This window comes from Melitaea cinxia, chromosome 27, assembly GCF_905220565.1.
Source record: "Melitaea cinxia chromosome 27, ilMelCinx1.1, whole genome shotgun sequence".
Classification (NCBI taxonomy): Eukaryota; Metazoa; Arthropoda; class Insecta; order Lepidoptera; family Nymphalidae; genus Melitaea; species Melitaea cinxia.
In genome coordinates, this window is record NC_059420.1 from 7,933,274 (window position 1) to 7,956,499 (window position 23,226).

General features: G+C 37.0%; 1 protein-coding gene across 1 annotated transcript; it reads right to left on the reverse strand.

Moving 5' to 3' along the window:
• Positions 1-447: 447 nt before the first annotated feature.
• On the reverse strand, positions 448-22,729 carry LOC123667067 (suppressor of cytokine signaling 5-like). The gene is made up of 12 exons (XM_045601063.1): positions 22,267-22,729; positions 16,912-16,986; positions 15,087-15,183; positions 13,655-13,756; positions 12,786-12,856; positions 11,739-11,808; positions 10,989-11,058; positions 9,772-9,873; positions 9,107-9,221; positions 5,738-5,916; positions 4,216-4,333; positions 448-1,183 (listed from the first exon to the last, which is right to left on the reverse strand). The coding sequence occupies exons 2-12, from the start codon at positions 16,934-16,936 to the stop codon at positions 1,068-1,070; spliced, it is 1,065 nt and encodes a 354-aa protein (XP_045457019.1). The 5' UTR covers positions 16,937-16,986; positions 22,267-22,729; the 3' UTR covers positions 448-1,067.
• Positions 22,730-23,226: the final 497 nt, after the last annotated feature.

The window sequence follows — 23,226 nt, forward strand, 5'->3', positions numbered from 1 at the left end:
GTACAATTGTTTCGTTAACCATTAACCTCGACCTTACAGAAGACCACAGCTAAATAATACTGTGTTCAAACAGTATTGTGTTATTGTTCCTGTTGGTGAATAAGGAGACCAGAACTCCTGGGGATTTGGTCGGCAACGCGCTTGCGATGCTTCTGGTGTTGCAGGCGTCTATAAGCTACGGTAATCGCTTACCATCAGGTGAGCCGTACGCTTGTTTGCCGAACTAGTGATATAAAAAAAAAATAAGTTGTACCGTTTGCTACATTATTAAAATGAAACAATTTCTCCATCGCAAAACAATCATAAACCCCGACCCTGCTTTGAACATACATGGCAATACTTAAATCACAAGCAACCAATACTCATTCCACTTCACAGTCCACTGATACACGCCACAATCTCGCAAATCCGGTATAGACAGGTGACCGAGTGATTCATCTCGGAGTCTTTAGTTCTTGTGTCGGACTGTTACACTATAAACACTATTTTGTCTAATTTCACTTTGAACACATATAACACTGTACAGTCGCAGGGGAAGCGACTGAGCTATCGCACAGGTTAAGCGGTGTCACATCTGTGGTTGGATCATTAACTTTACCACAAAGAAACTTGCTCTGGAGACGTGTAGCAACACACGATCTCAAACGCTAAGGCAGCGCTATGTGTGCCTAATCTGCAAGAAGCCTGGACAGTAGCATCAAGTGGTCGCAAGCACTACGAGTACACTACTGCTACGTCTAGCTCTGGAGGTCTGGTGCAGCTCAAGGTCTCAAGAGCTACGGCAGTGATACGTGTGCTACACCAGGAACAAAGAACCTGCTCTGGAGACGGGTAGCAACACAAGATCCATGCCATTTCTTTAACTCATTGTACACTTCTCTACCGCTTCTCATTTTCTACGCCCTGGCCCATATCCAAAGGTTGTCTGGAATAAATCTCTCTTAGAGATAAGAACGCTTTTGTACATCTTTCTTTACATTTTTCAATCTTTGTTACGTTTCTTCATGATATAGAGTTTATTATTACAACTGCGACATCTGCTACGTCTGCCACATCTGCTCCATCTGCTACATCTGCGGCTCATAGACGTCTGGTTCCAGGCGTCGTACGCGTACGCGTTGCCTGTAGTGGTACTCCTTGAGGTACGCTCGAAGTCGAGATGGCAGAGGAAGTTGTTCTACGCCTGGAATTTGAGAAGTTGAGAGATTATTTAGAGAATATTCAGAGGAATTTGAAAACATAATTTTTAACCGACTTTTAAAAAACAGGAGATTCTTAATTTGACTGTTATTTGTATACGGTACTTCATGCAACCTTATATGTATTGTACACAACGTGTAAGTCTTCTTTGTATTTCAATTGTTAAATTTTAATGTTATTTTATATGTATACAAAACTACTGTGGGACTATTATATTATAATGTTTTTGGTAATCAATCAACTTAACTAACGCATTGTGTTACCTGTAATGTTAGATATAAGTTTTTTTACTAGGTTTACCGATTGTGCTAATAATTTTTTTATTCAGAAGCTGTTTGTTTGTCTAATAATGCGTACTTGACTTCTGACTTATGGATGTAAAATAAGTCGGTTTTTTTTTTGCTTGTAAACAAATACTACACTTGAGCAATTCTTAATATACGGTTCCTGTAATACTACTACTGGGCATAGGCCTCTTTCCCCATGTAGGAGAAGGATCAGAGCTTAATCCACCACGCTGCTCCAATGCGGGTTGGCGGTTCTTACTATACTAAATCTTTATTTCACATAGAAGTGTCAAATTTATTGGTCAAAATATTGTTAATATAATGAATTACTAACGACATCTGTTGGTTCATATTTTTTCACACGATAAGTAATCACCAACACATCATATACTAAAACCTTCTCCGAAACACGTTGCATCTTATGGTATAAGTATTATTCCGATCGGCCAGCCCTGCGGTCACCAACCCGTTTGCCTAGACTGCGTGGTGACTATGAGCAAAACACATGAGGTCACGCCATTTTAGGCGTGAACTTGTGAGGCCTATGTCCACCAGTGGAATGTATTAGGCCGTAATGATGAAGTAATGATAATTTGTCCGATCCACTTATTTCAGCAGTAAGACCCAACGAATGAATGCAAAGAAAAAGAAAAATGTATTTGCTGAAACATTGGATCTGCTGAATCTTCAAACACCTGAATTGGAGTTTAGGGATATTGCTGAAATAAACTCTGACATTGAGTTCGGCTCTGAAGATAGTGATACAGAAAAGGCAATTATAAAAATAATATATTTATAGCCTTATTTAATTTTATCATATTATATTTTTATTGTAATAATTAAACCTTTTTATGGTTTTCAATGAATTTCACTTTCTTATATAGCACACAATTAATTTGAGTAAATGTAAAGTATATAAACACCCATGTAAATCTTGATATTAGTTAAAAACCAAAAAATAAAGAAAACAAAATTGGTAAATTTTTTAAAGATTAAAAAAAAACGCACGTTTGACCGCAGCATGAAGTATGTCAAAAAATCAAAAATAATTTATATTTTAATAACCTAAGAGGATATTAGGCGCAATTGTGCGATTATGGAGATATCATCATTTATTATGTCGACTCCATACAAAAATTTAAAAAAAAATTCTAAGTACGCTGTTTACCATTATAAACCTGAAAGTTCATTATATAAGGCATATAGCAGTTATTCTCAATCGCATTCAAGCAAAAAAAGCGTCACTTAAAATAAATTTGAATGTCTATGAAACGCGAATTTCAGCCCACTGTGCGAGGCCACCTAGAACCGACGCTGATTCACCAACACCCCACACACCCTCAGCTGCCTACGGTTTACACACAGGTAACAAACAAACCTTTATATGTATATATTGCTTAGGCATAGGCCTCTTTCCCCATGTAGGAGAAGGATCAGAACTTAATCCACCACGCTGCTCATTAAATAATATGAGTATATTTAGATAAATTACAAATTGTCAATATAAATATGTCTCAAAATGATAACTTAATTACTTTTTTCCTAAAATAATTTAATTACCGTGTCTTATGAAAATCGTTTCATTAGTACTAAATTATGAAAACTTAATTATAATGCAATGTTTTATAGTAGGGCGACTTTCAGTTCAACGTAAATTCTACTACTCGACGATAGATGTCGCTGTACGCATGAAACTTAATTGCATATAGTAGGACGACTTTCAGTTCAACGTACTCTATTACTCGACGATAGATGTCGCTGTACGCATGAAAACTTAATGGTAAGGCATAGTAGGGGCGACTTTCAGTTCAACGTAAACTCTACTACTCGACGATAGATGTCGCTGTACGCATTTGAATCGCGCTAACGTTGTCCAACGTCCGTAAAGTACAAATACGGCGATCCGTCCGTCGTAACGACAACACCCAGACACGAAAAACAAAATTATTTTTGAAAAGTGTCGAGTACGTAAAACTACTCACACTCTGGAACTGAACGGAACAAGAAATATACAAATATTAGCTTTCGAATAATATAAAACTTAACAAAATCCGTTTTTTTTTTTTTTTTTTTCAGTGGAAAGTTGTGGTAGAATACAACGTAGGTTGATAACAGAATAGTCAAGCAAATACGTATAGACCATTGCACTACTAAGATTCTGTATAAGCCGTTCGTTTGATATCAGTTGAGTTTAGATGAACCACCTCGTCCGATCACACTTGGCTACGCTTTCGTCACACAATCCACAGTTCAGTCCAGGAGTCAAGCATGCGTAAGGAGGGGTCATCCATTAATCACGTGACGCTCGAAGTACGCGGAGGGGGAACGGAAAAGTATCGCAAGGACGGGGGGGGTTACATTGAGATATCACGTGTATTTATTTTTCGTTAAACACAATCAAGAAAACAACCTCAATGACTGTCTAGAAATTTGTATAATCATAATGCTTAATTTTTCATAATTTAATCAGATTATACTTTTATTTAAAAGTACAATATCCTGAGAATTACAATTTACTTATCAGAAAAAAAAAATACACGTGGACTTGGTATGGGAAGGGAGGGTATTTAAAACCTTAACAAATATCACCGAGGGGTAGCGGGGGAGTTTGAAACCTCACCAAATATCACGGAGGGGTGTAGGGGGCTCAAAGTTTTGATAAAAATGATCACGTGACGAAAGGACGAGCCGTAAAGGGGTGAATAGAATCGAAGTTGAGAGCACGTACCGTCGTAGCTGAGCCGGGAGACGAGCGCGGCGCGCGCCAGCTGCTGCAGGCTGAAGGGCGCGGCGCGCGGCAGCGGCGCCGTCAGCATGGGCTCGAAGAACATCACGCACGCGGGGTCCTGGGGGGGCGGGGGGGCTGTAGTAGCGCGCACCTCGCGGGACGTCCCGAGTGATGCTATTGCTGGCGAGTAAGGCTCCAGAAACGCCGCGTTGGCGCAACGGTCAGCCATGGATTGTACTCGTTGCGCTGGCGGTCGCGGGTTCGATCCCCGCACGTGATAAACATTTGTATTGGCCATACGGGTGTTTGCCGTGGTCTGGGTGTTTGTGCAGTCCTCGTGGGTCTACCCACTGTGCCTCGGAGAGCACGTTAAGCCGTCGGTCCCGGTTGTTATCACGTACACCTGATAGCGATCGTTACTCATAGTAGAGAATATATGCGCCAACCCGCATTGGAGCAGCGTGGTGGATTAAGCTCTGATCCTTCTCCTACATGGGGAAAGAGGCCTATGCCCAGTAGTGGGATATTACAGGCTGAAGCGTAAGGCTCCAGAGCCACCAGAGCTCCTGGGGGTTGGGGTTGGGTCGGCAGCGCGCTTGCGATGCTCTTAGTATATAAGGAGCAATCTTTACAGAACATCCCAAGTGATACTGCTTCCGAGCCGTGCTGTGCTGTTGTTGGCGAGTAAGGTGACCCGAGCTCCTGGGGTGATTGGGGTCGAGTTGGCAGCGCGCTTGCGAATTGCGATGCTTTTGGTATTGCAGACGTGTCTATAAGCTACGGTAATCGCTTTCTATAATCGGTAATCTTTGTGTTTTAAGCGACTACTACCACTACACCAGAGCGGTTGTCAACTCGAATTGCAAAATGTAAATAGAATAATTTTTTTTTTATTAGTATTTAAAATTGTATTGTTGTAATAAAAATATATTGTACTGTGATTTTACTGTGACTGCCTACAAAAAGAAGTACCTAAAACATTTATATTGTATCTTCTAGTGGTTGTCCTTAATCTATATAAATAAAAATGAATGTTGCAAAGCGCTCGAGAATGGCTAGACCAGTTTGGCAAATTTATTTTTTTGTGTGTTCCTTAAGGACCACGGAAGGTTTTAATACCAAAAAAAAAAAAACATTTTTACTATTAAATTTTGACAGGCAGCTAGTAAATAACTTAGTCACGGTACTAGCGTAAAATAAAATAAATAAATAATATTAACATACACACACGATCTTTTCCTAAAGTAAGCAACTTAATACTTGTGTATATAGTTGGACTAGCCCGTTGGCACAGTTTGTAGTAGTCCTGCTTACTGTTCCGCGGGTTGCGGGTTCGATTCCTGCCTGAGGCTGGGTGTAATATTTGTATTTGTATATTTCAATATATTGTTGTATTTAGTCGTCTGTTACCTATATATAAACGATTGTACGTGTATACTTATTTAATCCATCCTTTGAGTAAGACATAATTAAAATCAAATAAACTAAAAAAAAAAAATCTTCAAAAGCCCATATTGTCCACCTTATAGTGTTCGATGAGGCCGGTCACCGTGGGGGCCGCGAACACCGCCGGGTCGTGGGAATCAAAGCTGAACCGATGTTGATAGTGCTCGATCCGGGCGTGCAGCGACCTGCCGTACTTGCGGAAAGACACGGAGAACAAGTGCTCCTCTTGAGCAGAGTCCCGGAGGAGGAAGGTGCCTGGAAATTTATACAAAATAATTGTTTTGAGATGTAATGACTAGATTGTTACCTAAACATACTTACTAACCATTATACACTATGTAACCTAATTTTGTACATATTTAATGTATGATCTATTGGAAATATAGTCAGTATCTACTCGGCAGTCTCGGCTTTCATTCCTCTCTCAGGGCACCACTTTACATGGCATACTAAAGTAGATTCACGCGAGTATTCTGACCCCGTTCGCCGCCGCATCGCCGACCGATTTTACGTATATGGACAGTGAATTATAAACATCGTGTTCTCGGGATAATGCAATCATCGGATAATAAAATGAATTTTATATAATAATATTCCGATTTCATATGAAAACATCGAGCATCCTGTTATGCGTCATTTGTCAAACAAAAGATATTTTTTTATCACTGGGTCGGCAAACAAGCGTACGGCTCACTTGATGGCAAGCGATTACCCTTAGTTTATAGACGTCTGCAACGCCAGAAGCATCCCAAGCGCGTTGCCGACCCCTACCCCCAACACCCCCCAAAAAAAAAAAAAGAATCATCGGTCGCCATATCATAACTAACGTCCTCCTTTTTTTTTTGAAGTAGGTTAAAAAAATAATTTAACTTGAATAAATAACTGACTGTTTGTTATACATACGTAATGCTGGCGACAGCATTTTCTACCAATGATTCTTGTTTTAATCGAAAGATGATGTCTTGTCATGCGGTCCCCGATTAAATTTGATTGAGATCTAATAATTAATTTTTGTGTAGTTTTCGTTAATGTGTATTTACTTGACTTTTTTTTTTTTTTTAATATGTAGACTAGCGCTTGACTGCGATCTCACCTGATGGCAAGTGAAGATGAAGCCTAAGGTGGTGCGCGCTTGCCTAGAAGATGCCTATTCACTCTTGATTTAAAGATACCCAAATTATAGTTCGTTGGAAAAACGGAAGCCGGAAGGGCATTCCAAATTTTTTAGACTATTTTAACCTCTACATTCTATTACTTTTAGATGTAATTGAAGTCGGTTTTTTTAATCTTTAATTTTATTATTAATTTTACTAATATTGATTTTGAGGATTCTTTTTTTAAAAAAAAAAAAGCTACATTACCCCAGCATAATAGACCGAGAGCCCAGGAGAGGATAGGAGAGAGGAGGACAAAAACTGAAAGATTCTCAGTGAATGCTCCCAACACAGTTGAGACAATGGCCAAATAGCAAATATGAAGAATACCTGGTATCAGACAAAGGAAACACATCAGTCAAACTTCATATTCGGCCATTACTTCTATCGGTGTTGGGAGCATGCACTGAGAAATAAATGACGATAATTGCGTTTGCAAAGAAAAACCGATTTCAATTATATCGACAAGTAATACAACGTAGATAGACGAAAAAATAGTCAAGTAAATACGCATTATCAAAGATTACTCCAAAAGTTGTAATCAGATCTCGATGAAATTTAAATGTGACCACATGATAAACATCGGCTTTCGATTAAATTAAAAATCATCAAAATCGGTACACCCACTAAAAAGTTATGCGGATTTTCGAGAGTTTCTCTCGATTTCTCTGGGATCCCATCATCAGATCCTGGTTTCCTTATCATGGTACCAAATTAGGAATATCTCTTTTCCAATAAAAAAAGAATTGGCAAAATCGGTTCATAAACGACGGAGTTATCCCAGAACATACATAAAAAAAAACATATATACGGTCCAATTGAGTAACCTCCTCCTTTTTTTGAAGTCGGTTAAAAATCTGGCCCTCACGCGCTCTTAAGTTATAAAACACAGCCCAAATAAAACTAATACAATAAATAAGAGTGCGAGTAATTTGACGAAAAATTTATTTTCCTTTTCGTGTCTGGGTGTTGTCAACGGAGGATGGATCGTTCTATTTATATTCTATTTTTTTGGAATAGTCTTAAATAGTAAAAAAATATGGCGTACTTCCGACTGCAGACAATGGAGTAATATTGTAAGTATAGTAAAGTGACACAAAGAGCAAATGAATGAACAATATTAATAAGCCGTAGACGAATATAAAATTCATTTTATGTTCAAATATTTAACGCTAACATATTGCTAAAATTATTTCAAAACCTAATAATATATTGAATATTTTTGATAAGAATTAGTAGAGGTACAGAATTACGAACAAAAAAAAATCGAGCATAGAGCATAAAAGGCAACAAATTTATATTTCGTTTATGTGAAATGGTTGGTAAAAAGATGTCAAAAATAAAATTTACAAAGCCGCCTGTGTCTAGAAAAAAAAAGTCGACCCTATTAATATTATTGTCACATTATTTGTATTTACTATGAATAAAAAACCTTGCGCTGGCGGCACACTCTCTAACATCTAAAAAAAATTACTAATAATATTGTTCTCCGCGAAGCTCTCATTGGTTAATCCTAAGTCTCATCTTAAAGTCTCAAAAAATTTTCTAGTGAACTACAGTATACTTTTATGCCATTGCTATGTGGTATACTTTAATATTATATGGGATAGCGTTAAAAATGTTCAGGATGAAATTGTAATTCAGAAATATTCATAATATGAAATAAAACCTTTACAATGAACACTTTACCATAAATGATTGACATTTGCAATATTTTGTAAGGATTTTTTTTGCGCTCAACATAAAAAAAAAAACAATTAATAACAAAAAAACAAATTAATAACAAATCGCTTTACGGTAACATTATTTAAAAAATTATAATTCGTAATTTATAATATAGGTAAAGAACATGGCCTATTTTATCGCTCATGCTGTTCATTCATTTGTACTCATTCACCTCTAAAAATATTATTTGAACAACGTTAGCGCGATTCAAATGCGTACAGCGCCATCTATCGTCGAGTTGTAGAAATACGTTAAAACTAAGTTTCCCGACCAGTTAAGCCATGGTCGGGTCGCTGTTTATACTTAGCAATCTTTAAACAACGTTAGCGCGATTAAAGGCGTACAGCGACATCTATCGTCGAGTAGCAGAATTACGTTGAACTGAATATATCCCTACTGTTACGAATTTTAATTGTAGAATTAATGAGACAGACATATTTATATAAAGTTAATTTAACTTGATCACGCCATGACATCAAAATGACCTCTGAGCTACCACTTCAACTAACGACTCATATTTATAAGGCAATACGCAGACATGTCATCAGCGATAAAATATTAACTACCTTCAGGCTTGTTATCCAATAGACGCTCGGCCTCGTACCGATCCATCTTGCCCCAGTAGAAGGAACAAGCGGTGATCTCTTGTAAATCTGGCACGAGGCAGTGCTTGTAGTCCACCTGGAATTTGACAATTATTTGCTATTAGTCATCTCTAGGTTAGCTTTGAAATAAATAATACGGATGATCTTTGAATATTTTGAGAGACTGAGAAAAAATAGTTGAATATGGGTAGTTGAAGACTTTTTAATAATTTAATGTTGGGTTTAGTGCCTACTTTATTGTATCTACATGAATCTAAAAACTACATAGCTTGTAAATACAATGGTTTCACAATATCAATTGTATATTATGATTTTATGCACTTATTACACGTTCAAAGATGTTATTTGTGATGGGACAGACACTAGCGTTTTAATATTTAGAATAAAGAGAGATTCAAATAAAAATTCTTGATAATCTAATCTTACTAATAATATTTCTACTTCTGTAATCAACATAAATTTAAAGAGTTTGTTAAATAGAAATTAATAGATAAAGGATTACATAGTTGATAAAGATTGTTGACTTAGTGACGCTGTATTTCATGCAATTGACTAGGAGCAATCGATCGCGCGACAACCAAGCGACTATCGCTGAAAGTAGCTAGTAACTTCGGTCAGTTTGTTACCTGTGTGTGAACTGTAGGCAGCTGAGGGTGTGTGGGGGGGTGTTGGTGGATCAGCGGCGGTGCTCTCAATAGCAGCGCTCGAAGCTCCGAACCACACACCACCTGGAAACACCATTAGTTTATACCACTTTGTGGGGATACTTAGAATAGTATACAAATGAAATTCCGTATTCTAGAAGTTATTTAATTACCACAATGCTACAAGTAATAATGACGACTATTCTATGTAACATTGAAAATAATTGGATTTTAAACAAAAATTCTTTATTATTAATGAACATAGGATATAAGTGACATCAAAATAAAAATATGAAGTTCACAAATTTTGCCAAATTTTGAGTCTTTTTCTGATTGGTGCTGAAAAAAATCACAAATCAACAGATCTAAACGTACATTCAATACTCATAATATTATTTAGTATTGCGTTGACGCAGCGGTCACAGCACTGACTTGCACTGACAGTAACGGGTTCGATACCCGCTCACGACAGACATTTGTATCAGCCATATAGATGTCTGGACGTTTGTACTTGTGTATTGTGTATGTTTTCGGACCCCCAACATAGGAGAAATAATACTAGGGGAGTCAGTTGAGTGTAAAACGTTAACTTGTTATAATATCATGACATGGTATAAAACAGTCGCATCCCACTGTCTGTATGCTTAGATCTTTAAAACAAAGCAACGGATTTTGATCCGGTTTTCTTTAGTAAATAGATTTATTCGAATGGAAGGTTTATATGACGCCGCGTTGGCGCAACGGTTACAGCCATGGATTGTATCTGTTGCGCTGGCGGTTGCGGGTTCGATCCCTGCACATGACAAACATTTGTATTTGCCATACAGGTGTTTGCCGTGGTCTGGGTGTTTGTGCAGTCCTTGTTGGTCTCCTCACCATGCCTCGGAGAGCACGTTAAGCCGTCGGTCCCGGTTGTTATCATGTACACTTGATAGCAATTGTTACTCATAGTAAGGAATATATCTGCCAACCCGCATTGGAGCAGCGTGGTGGATTAAGCTCTGATCCTTCTCCTACATGGGGAAAGAAGCCTATGCCCAGTAGTGGGATATTACAGGCTGAAACGTAAGGTTTATATGTATAAAACATGCATAGTAGAGGAACAATGATAGTTTTTGCAACCTTGCGAAGCGGGGCGGGTCACTAGTATTAGATAACTCTTTGATGTAATAGATTTGTGATTTATGGCCTGAATTTACCTGAAAACGCCTAATTGAAGGGTCGTTAGCCTGAGTCAGTTCCCTTCCTTCTTGAGAGGGCTCACCATCGCTGGAAATATAATAACATAAATTACATTAATACGGTTTTATGACACGTTTTTAGATTGACATTTTTTTTTTTCAACAGTATAGAGAGAAAATTACAAGAGCCGATTTGGACTTATTTAATTTTTTGAGCCAGCATATTATTACATACATATTAGTGCAAGGGTATTACAAAAAAACTAATAAAACTCTCGTAACTGTAATTGCTTCAACGAGTAATGTAATCTTGATTTGTGTTGGTTGTTGTTCTACAATATTGTATGCAAACAGGGAACAGTATGAACAAGTGTGTATATGCTTATACTTCATCCTGTAATATGCCCACTGCTGGGCTTAGGAAACTTTCTCCATGTAGGAAAAGAATCAGAAGAAGTTATTATTAAGATACTGGATGATACCTGGGGATATCGAGCTCAAATACTGGAGCAGCCCGTCTGAAGTACCTCACCTTAACTTTACAGAAGATCACGGCTTAATAATACTGCCTTTTCAAGTAGTGTTATATTCCTGTGGTAAGGTGACCAGAGCTCCTGGGGGGTGTTGGGGGTAGGGACGTCAACGCGCTCGCGACGCTTCTGGTGTTGCAGACGTCTATAAGCTACGGTAATCGCTTACCATCTGATGAGTCGTACGCTTGTTTGCCGACATAGTTCTATAAGAATAGAATTATATGTATTTACTTACCTTCTCGGCGCCACTGATAATACATAAACCTCAGCGGTGGGCTCTCCTATATCCCTGTTCGCATCTGTGTCTGGAAATAAACATACACACATATTTATATATGATTCACATTTGTCACAGATATAACGTAATTAATAAATTATGTATTATTCAGGTACTCAGGTAATACGGTAGTCACAGTTTCGGTATTAAGGCTGGAAAATTTGCTATTTCCAGGGTTTTCGCAACTTTTCATAATAATAGATAGAAGTGTGCACTAAAACTCTTACCGTAATAGAAAAAATTAAAATGGTCTGTTAATTGAATAAAATTACACTTCAGCCTGTAATATTTCAGTGCTGGGCATAGGCCTCTTTCCTAGGCTATAGGTCTTAATATATATAGCTATATATAGAGCTTAATATATAACAATCTCACTCCCCATATTTAATAAGACTCAGCTATGCTGTTTTGTACTTTTTTAACCGCCTGATTAGATTTAATTAGTATTTAATTTAAATATGTCACTCATTATATTTAGGAATATGTCACTATTGCTACACGTGGAAACTTGTCAATGGCCTTCTGTTTTTATAATTTATACTATTGTTATCTGTAAGTTTTGCAAATAAAATAAAATAAAAATAAAAATTATCATCACTTCAGCCTATCGTAGTCCACTGCTGGACATAGGCCTCCACGAGCTTTCACCAAAAATGGCGTGAGCTCGTGTGTGTTGCCTATAGTCACCACGCTGAGCAGGCGGGTTGGTGACCGCAGGGCTGGCTTTGTCGCACCGAAGACGCTGTATAGCTGCTAGGAATGTGTATCATGTTTCAATGTTGTAGTAAGTTTATTGATCTGTTTTGTTACGGTTGCCAAAAATAAATAATTAATTAAATAACATCTTGGTAACCCTTACACATAGATGAACGTGTATCATCCCAGGACGTGTATTATCAAGTCCAAAAATAGCAAATTAGTTCATTGAACTTGTTAACTTTTGACTATTATAATAATAACAGCAGAATAATAACTATTCAACAATAAATGCTGAAGAAACGTTACCCGTGTTGATGACAATAGCGTCCAGTTCTCGTCGGAGATCCCTTGCACCCAGGGTAAGGACTGCCGCTAATCTGCAATACAAATATATAATTAAAGTTAAATACATATTAAAGGTTGTTCTTCTTCTTTAAAGACTATGGCTCCACCAGCTTTTCGCCGATGATTTTGCCAATGACAAGTACTGAAAGTGTATAAGTCCCGAAACGGTCCGTTTTTGACAGTACAATAGTGGGATAAGCCGCTTAAAAAAGGTTGTTCTAAATTTTCACGGAGACCAGAGAAACTGATTTAACTGAGGTAGGGCACAGCAGGAATTTCCTGCTCAAAATATGGAGCAGCCCGACTGGGGTAAGTACCTCGACCTTACAGAAGATCACAGCAAAATAATACTGTTTTCAAGCAGTATTGTGTTCCTGTTGGTGAGTAAGGTGACCAGAGCTCCTGGGGGGGACTGGGGATTGGGTTGGCAACGCGCTTGCGATGTTTCTGGTGTTGCAGGTGTCTATAAGCTATGGTAATCACTTACTATCAGGTGAGCTGTACGCTTGTTTGCCGACCTAGTGACAAAAAAGAAAAAAGAAAAAAGAGAGCGATTAGGGGTATGTTCGGACAGGCGCTTGCAATACTTCAAATGTAAATAATACTGCTCTGAAGCAACGTTGTGTTCCTGTGGTGAGTAATGTGACCAGAGCTCCTGGGGGGAAGGGGATTGGGGGTATGGTCGGCAACGCGCTTGCAACGCTTCTAGTGTAACAAGTGTATATAGGCTACGGTAATCGCTTACCATCAGCTGAGCCGTACGCTTGTCAGTCCTGGTTGTATATAAAAAAAGATGAGTATAGAACGGATATAACGGACGGAAGGGCTACCTGTCGTCGTGGCAGGCGTCGCTGACGCGGCGGTAGGCGGTGCACACGCAGGCCGGGCGGCGCCAGCGGCGGCGGCGGCACGCGCACTCGCGGCCGCTCCACCTGGAACCGCAGGCATCACGTATCATACAATTTATTGATGCTGTGTGGCTACGGCACTAAAGAATTTAGCCACCCCATCTCTTCCCGTGGGTGTCGTAAGAGGCGACTAAGGGATAACAAGGTTCCACAACCACCTTGGAACTTAAAAAGCCGACCGATGGCGGGATAGCCATCCAACTGCTGGCTTTGAAATACACAGGCCGAAGACAGAGCAGCGTCTTCAGTGCGACAAAGCCCGCCCTGCGGTCACCAACCCGCCTGCCCAGCGGGTTGACTATGGGCAACACACATGAGTTCGCGCAAATTTTGGCGCGAACTTGTGGAGGCCTATGTCCAGCAGTGGACTGCAATAGACTCAAATGATGATGAATGATGATATATTGATAATTTCCTGTATCCGACGACATCTATTAAAAGACAAATATTCTATTTTTAACCGACTTCCAAAAAAGGAGGAGGTTCTCAATTCGACTGTATTTTTTTTTTTTTTTAAATGTATGTTACATCAGAACTTTTGACTGGGTGGAGCGATTTCGACAAATTTTCTTTTAATCGAAAGGTGGTGTGTGCCAATTGGTCCCATTTAAATTTATTTGAGATTTAATAACTATTTTTCGAGCTATATCTAATAATGCGTTTTTACTTGACGCTTTTTTCGTCGACCTACGTTGTATTATACCACATAACTTTCTACTGGATGGTCCGATTTTGATAATTCTTTTTTTGTTGGAAAGGAAATATCCCAAGTTTAGTGCCATGATAAGGAAACCAGGATCTGATGATGAGATCCCAGAGAAATTGATGGAAATTCTTGAAAATCCGCAATAACTTTTTACTGGGTGTACCGATTTTGATAATTCTTTTTTTGTTGGAAAGGGGATATCTCTAGTTTGGTACCATGATAAGGGAACCAGGATCTGATGATGGGATCCCAGAGAAATCGAGGGAACTTCTTGAAAATCCGCAATAACTTTTTACTGGGTGTACCGATTTTAATAATTTTTAATTTAATCGAAAGCTGATATTTGTCATGTGGTCACATATAAATTTTATTGAGATCTGATAACTACTTTTTGAGTAATCTTTGATAACGCGCAGTTACTTGACTATTTTTTCGTCGATCTACGTTGTAACTACTCGTCGATGTAACTGAAGTCGGTTTTTTTTCGTTTGCGAGCAAACACAATTATTTTATAAACGTATCAAAATATGTCCTTGAAGTGATAAGTTACTGAGCCTTATATCAAAGAATAAACTCCATCAAAATATGGTAACAAGAGGTTCGCTAGGTTGGGTTGTTAGTTATAAATATGATAAATATGAAACACACCTATCGGTGACAGCGCTGACATACCGATGTACACTGCTCGGTGACTCAGCGTACCTACGTCTCTCCCAAGCACCACAGCCACAGGTGCACTCACCGCCTGAAATAAGATAATTTACCAATTTATACATATTGTGTTGTCTGTGTCTTTTATTTCCTCTATCTGTCTTTGACCCAAATTTGGGCCATAATGTTAGATCATCACCATTGTCTATATCTATATCTCTCTGACAACTCTAGCAATGTTAAATCATGCACCCTTCTACTGGACGCTAATAAGAGGATTTTTGCAGTACGACGTGATATCTCAAATAATGTTGTAGGGTATGTAGAGCTTTTTAACCAATTGAAAATTAGCTTGGTATCCCATATTAGTGTTTTAATTTCCCGTGGTCTGACATTGGAAATAGCTTTTAAGATCTGTTTGACAAAAAAATCCTTTGATAACTCCTCTGAACCTGTCGCACAAAAGGTAGAGACAGCTGATTTATGTAAAAGTACAGTTTTGTATGCTAACCTGTTTAAATAAAAAGCTTGGCTAAAAATCTAACCAGATCATTTCCCGTTGGAGCTGTGGGATCAATGCCTTGGTCTTGACACCACAGTACCCAACGGTTAATAGGAGCCCTATAGGTTAGTAATGTTTACTGTCTCCAACTCTCGCTCAACAAATTCTTTTCTTCTGTTGTCCACTGTGCTATTTTATTTGTCCACCCCCAATTTTCCAAGCCAGAAACTCTAGCTTGTCCAACTGAGGAGGATTTTTGTCTGTGGTTAGGTCGATTATCATGGAGTTCTCTATTGTCTGAGGTTCCTCCAGTGCCCTCATCTGTAGGTCTGGTAGCCAGAAGCACTGTGTCCATCTTGGGGCTATCACAATGAAGACCCCTTGTGCTCCATTGAGGTGTCGTAGCACTCGTGGGATTAGATTGGGAGGTGGAAACACCCAGGCCAGTCTGTATGTCCATGGTCGACTGAAAGCGTCGCAGAAGACTGCAGAGCCATCTCTTGAGTCCCAAGAGACGAATCGCTTCAACGGCGCTTCTTTTCGACGCGAATAGATCTATATCTGGCACACCCCACTATTTGAAAATTGCTTTCGCAGCTGGGGGTAGAAGGTGCTATTCGGGAACTGGACGACTCCTTGACAGTCTGTCGGCAATTCCATTGTACCTTCCTGGAAGGTAAGTTGCCGAGAGAGTTATGCTTAACCTTGCGGTCAATTCCATGAGCTTTGTTGTAAGATCGAGGAGTGCAAGCGATCGTGTGCCGCCCTTGTTCCTTATGTGAGCCACAAGGGTTTTGTTGTCTGATTGGACAAGTATGTGGGCTCCTGTCAGCTCTGACATCGCTATCTGAAAATCGCTACATAAACCGCGAACATTTCCTTCATATTGGAATGCCAAGTCCATTGTTTTTGTGACCAACGTCCCGTGATAAAGATATTGTTGAGGTGAGCTCCCCAGCCCGCATCCGCTGCGTCTGTTGTCAAAAAGTGGGAGACCTCTTGTTTGTGCAGTGCCACTGAATGAATTCACGTTATTAATATGTTCAAAAACACTGAAATACGGTGAGGAAAATATTTTGCACGTGTGCGCGGCAAAATCTAAAAACGCTATGACATTTAAGTGACAGATACGCTTCTCTATGGCAATTGGCGCGTTCTGCTGGGGAGCATAAAGATAGAGGTAACACAAAATAATCAAGAAACAGTGGTAAGTGTGTATATTTTGTCAATTTTAGCAAAGTATATGAACGCATTCTTCAGTCTTGCTGTGTGTTTTAGAAACACATATAATTGTATACTTTTTTTATACCAAAAACTTACTCTTTCTCGATGTCTGCTGACCCATGACGTTATCTTGTCTCGTTACTATGAGTAGTTCAACCAGTGAACTATCATCTGAAATAAAACATTATTTAAATTAGTCTTTTTTAATAGTTAACTATTAAAAAATATTAAAGTTATTCGACTAGCCCATTGGCGCAGTTTGTAGTGACCCTGCTTTCTGCTCCGGGGGTTGTGGGTTCGATTGCCACCCTGAGTCTGGGTGTAATATATATATTTATATATGTATTATTTATAAGTATGTTTATCAAAAAAAAAAAATGTAGCTATACCAGTCGGCTGTTACCTATAAGAAGCATTAGGTTGCTTACTTTAGGGACAGACGACCGTGTGTGTATTGCGTAGATATTTATTTATTTATTTATTAACTAATTTCGCTAATATTAGGGCCTGTTGTCCAGTTGTGGATAACGCTATTTGACAGACGACAGTATCCGACAGTGAAATTTATTTAATTCATTATTCATTTTTACCATCGAATCCTACTATATTTATGAGATATTTATATTTGCATATATTAAGGTTGCAGTTTTTTTTTTTTTTTTTAATTGAGGAGAAACAACTGCTACTGGCCTATTCTACCTCCCGCTGTCAAAGTCTATTAGTATCGCCATCCGTCAAAGAGTGTTCTCAACAACCCAGTCAGCATCCAAATCATAAATATTTCAGTATGAAGTCTTTTAAAAGCCCACTTATAGAGTTCGAACATCACGTCTTCAGTACCTCATTTTCATGAGCGCAGAATTCAGAGTTCTTAATGAACTCATAAATGGGAAGTCAATTTTTTTGACGCCTAAATGAATATCTTTTTAGCTCTTCGCGTTCGTTTTTGCGAGTTCAGAAAAAGAGCTCTTTTTGATGAGATTAGAATGTGTACTGTGTGGCTACGGTACTAAAGAATATAGCCACCCCCTCTCTTCCCGTGGGTGTCGTAAGAGGCGACTAAGGCTACGGTACTAAAGAATATAGCCACCCCCTCTCTTCCCATGGGTGTCGTAAGAGGCGACTAAGTGATAACATAGTTCCGCTACCACCTCGGAACTTAAAAAGCCGACCGGTGGCGGGATAGCCATCCAACTGCTGGCTTTGAAATACACAGGCCGAAGACGGGCAGCAGCGTCTTCGGTTCGACAAAGCCAGCCCAGCGGTCACCAACCCGCCTGCCCAGCGTGGTGACTATGGGCAAAACACATGAGTTCACGCTATTTCTGGTGTAAGCTTGTGGAGGCCTATGTCCAGCAGTGGACTGTATAGGTTGTAATGATGAATGATGATGAGAATGTCAACGTTAGCTGGCACATTCAACTTCTTAATGAAAACAAAAACGTCGCTCAGACTCAGATCATCATAAATCTGAGCTCATACGGACTGGTCTAAAACGTCGTTTGCTATCTGGGATGGCCTTAATAAATAAAATTATATAGAGATGTGCTATCTGATGTTTTCTGTCTATACATAAATTTCTTGGTTTAATTTTGCTTTTTTTTAATTTATATTTTGCTTTACCTCGACGCCATTGTACCAATTATTATCGTAAATCTATGTAAATAGAAAAGACTTGCAACGCACATAGCTTTCAAATGACCGCACTAAATTGTATAATGCTTCTTTTGTGTTTGTCATTGTCAGAAAAAGTTTTAACAAAAAATATATATATATATATATGCCAGTACGAATTTCGCCAGGTCAACTGGTCTCCAAATATAAATTCTGGAATATTATAACTACTATAAAACCGAAGAAGTTGCAACTACCTAGATAATATTAATTTTCCATTAATGATGTAATTACATTACAGACCTATTAAAAACGTTATCAGCTAGGTAACAAGCTCTTAGAACCAATTTAACTTTATCTTACAGCAATTGTGATTTTACACACACAAATACATTCCTGATAGATAAAGTGGAATTTCATGATGAAAGAGGATAAACGTTAAACATAACCTAATTTTTAACTGTAGGATACCGTCCTTCATTGGCTAGTTACCAGAGACTTATAAATAGCTGATAAAACTGGCTCTTAAACTACTAGAATTGTAAACAGAGCTGCACTGATTTTGTCCTGTGTCAGAGGTCCGGAAACACACCAAATACACAAGCACAAACGCCCAGGCCACGACAAACATCTATATGGTCAACACAAATGTTTGTCATGGGCTTGTGATGCTGTGACCGCTGCGAGAACTCATCTTCATGAAATAATAAAACCTACCTCATACTTCTTCATTACAATGGCAATTCAAACTTCCAAAATATAAACTTAATCACATACAAAAATAGACATAGAAAGTTAGGTTCAAATCAACAATGAATTACAACTGATGAATGGCTGACCAACTTGTACAGACAGCGAATGACTAATCTTACTTTACGAAGAATGCAAAAAGAAAGTACAATCAACTTCGACTCCCTTGAAAAAAAAACGCTTAAAAACTATTCCATAGGGAACTTTATTGACTAACAACAACGTTGTATATCATTTTCCATTGTCGTACTACAATACAACAATATTTTGTAACTTATTACCTACACACAAAGTTTTTATTTGCACAAAAACGTACATCGATAGAACGTAACACAGTAAATTGGTCTAATTGTGGGGAATTAAAAACAGCAAATTAATTAGTTAAAACGCTTTTGCATTGTGACTCAATGTTAGCTTTAGTCGACCTATTAAATTTTTGTGAATGGATAGATTTCGATGATATAAATTGTAATGCAAGATGCAAAATCGAATTCAACAATTACTTTATTTAAGTAAGCAATAATAGCACTTTTAAAGTAATTTACAATTTAAAATCATAATTTATTTTTTTATAAATTAATTATAGTTAAGAGCTATCGCCGATGGAATGTAGTAATAATAATAATAATAATAAATATTCTTTATTGTACACCAAAGACAAATACAATCAGCTAAAAAGCGATCTCCACCAGACAACCGTTTTGCAGAGGATATTATAACCAGTGAATACAGACAGGCATAGGTGTACTTATAACAAATAGGATAATATTATATTATAGATGTAACACAAATATTTCTTATAATAGATTCAGCAGAGAAGAATTCAAATGAAACTCCACAGTTACTCATTAAAAATAAAGCACCTGTCCTTTGTTCTCAGCTCATATCTTGTGTGATATACAGATTTAAAGAAGTGATGATTCATTTTACAAATATTAAAACAAATTTAATTGTTCGAAATATCCTCTTCACAAGTTTAAACTGAGATAGGGCACAGCAGGAATTTCCTGGTCAAAAAATGGAGCAGGAGAGGGGGGGTTTGGGGGGGGTCGGCAACGTGCTTGCGATGCTTCTGGTGTTGCAGGCGTCTATAAGCTACGGTAATCGCTTACCATCAGGTGAGCCGTACGCTTGTTTGTCGACCTAGTGGTAAAAAAATGTGATAACCTACACTGGTGACATACTAATATACTTGTATGCTGAGAAACAAAATTGTGATGTAATAGCGAAATTCTACCAGCATTCTTGCTACGATTCCATGCAACATAATTTATACCTAAATTTCAGTTATTGTTAACAAAGATGATTTCTAAATTATAGTTTGTTAAATAAATATGACAATGTGTGATTGCAGAAAACCGGGATGTTTAGCGCAAACTTGGGAAAGCCTATGTCCAGCAGTGGACTGTGATAGGCTGAAGTGAGTGAAATAAATAAATATCCTATGTATATTATAAAGTAACAGGCGACTGTTTTAGCTACTGCAAGGACGCTCCGAGAAGCCTGTGAACGACCCAGGAGGCTTCTGAGCTTCTGGAAGGAGCTGAGCTCTTTTCACGCATAACGGACCACCTTTGTGTCTAAATGCGGAAAACCGAGCCCACAACAATACAATACAATAGCTACTGCAAAATGCAAATAATCACTGCAAATTGCACCAATGAACTAAATAAAGTCTTAACCAAATTTTTCGGATTTTACTACTGAGGATTAAAATTAATCTGATTATTTTCAAACTACGTCAAATATAAGGTAAATTCCTTAAAGTATATACACTATTTCCTGCATATACATGAAATAAATGTTTATGACGATACTTAAATTATTATTTATAAATGCACAATAGAATTAATAAACCTTTTTTTATTATTGTTTTAACAGAAAAAAAAAACCCACAATTGTATCCCATAAGTGCAGATAGGCTTCAAGGTTGCTTTATATACCAACATTTTGGTGTTATTTAGTTGCGAGCTTCGTCCGATTAACCAGTGAAGACCACAAAGTTTCCCATCCAATTGTGATAAAACAATAATAAAAATAAAAATAAAATATTGTTTTATCTACCATAATCAATACATATAATAAAAATGTAATGGGTCGCTGTCTATACATGGAAGATATATGAGAAAAATATCATTAGGACCTTTATCAACACAAATAGCACCCAAAACAATTATTGTTAGAATTTTTGTCTATTTGTTTGTGTGTTTGTACAAGCTAATCTCAGAACTAGCTTATCCGATTTAGAAGTGGTTTTCACTAATATATTGTGATAAGCTTCACTTAATATTTAGTGTTTGTTTTATATCAATTGGTTCATAAATAAAAAAGTTATACCAATTTAAAGAATCACATAATTTATAATCCAAAATAAACCAAGATATATCCAAATTAATATCCTATTCAAAGTCACTATTCCACGCGGATGAAGTCGTGGGCACAGCTAATGTTTATAAGATATTTCGCGACACAGATAAAATCATCTGCTGTTTTGGAACTATTTAAAGATATCATACTTAACAATTAATACAAAAGAGTCATTAAAACAACATTATGAAACCATTTATACTTTATAAGGAAACAAATATGTTTATAGATATTCATTAAATTTAAATATTTTTAAAAACAATTATGACTTCCTCAATATTTATAACTTCTTCCTTAACATTATTTTTTTATGAAAAAATTTTATATAAACAAGTTTTAATTAAATTAATCAAAATATTATACAAGTTTTAACTGTTATACTAAGTATTTATTAGAAGAAAAGAAAAATCGGAATAAAACCGTAAAAAGTTGACAAAAACAGAACTACTTTTTTTGTTTGACTTTATGAGGACATGTTATGACAAGTTTGATAACCTTTTACGACTCGAGAAAATTTCCTTATCAAGGGATTCTTGATAACAATAGAAAATCAAACTGGCGAAAAGTATCTTAGATAATCAACAATTATAATATACGTTTATATACGTTTTAAAAATGATAAAATAAAGAATTCGTCTTAAATCTATGGCAGCCATCTTGAAATGATCATGACTATTAAGCCATGCATTAGTTTTGCGGATTAGAATAAATATTACTCACGTCTGATTATTTATTTATTGCTTGATCGTATATTTCGTTTTCGTTTTTATTTCACAATTTTTCTATATACATATATGCTGTGTTTACTTTCGTTCATATCTAAATATCACCTTATGACACAAATAGGAAGTAATATTATACTACAATTTAAATTCACTTTATTTATATGTTCCGAAAGACATGCTATTTACACCTTCACAATAACAATTATAATGTTTTCTAATAAATAGCACGCAGCAAATATACGCAATTACTCAGTCGGTGACATTTTATTTGAAAACGTTCCGAATGTTTTGATCTAGTTACGAACAATAGATTAATTTCTGAAATTCGTTTAATTTAAAAATAAAATAAAAACTAGGTTTTTTTATTGTGTCGTGTTATTAGATATGTACATGTAGTTTAAATCAATATTTTTATTTTTAAGAAATTCGTTTCAAATATTAATTAATTGTTGCAAAAAAAGAAATGTCTTTTAGTAATCACTTAGTGCGTGAAGAGGAACATGCATAAAGGTAAATATACACTTTAAGCATAAAAATTTTTAAAATTTAACAGCAAAAATATATTAGTTATAATATTTCGTAATTTAAATATGAATAATAGAAACTAAGTTTATAAAGAGTTAAAAATTACATAAGCTATGTAACTTACTAGTCAGTAGTCGTATTTTTTAAGCTTCATTTATTTTGTTATTGATTCTTATTAATGGCTAAAAATTTGAAATAATAATTTTGTTTGCAGGCAAACGAAGAAAAACCGACTTCAATTATATCGACAAGTAATACAACATTGGTAGACAAAAAAATAGTCAAGTAAATACGCATTATCAAAGGTTACTCCAAAAGCTGTAATCAGATCTCAATGAAATTTAAATATGACCACATGATAAACATCGGCCTTACCCAGTAAAAAGTTATGCGGTTTCTCGAGAGTTTTCCTCGATTTCTCTGGTATCCC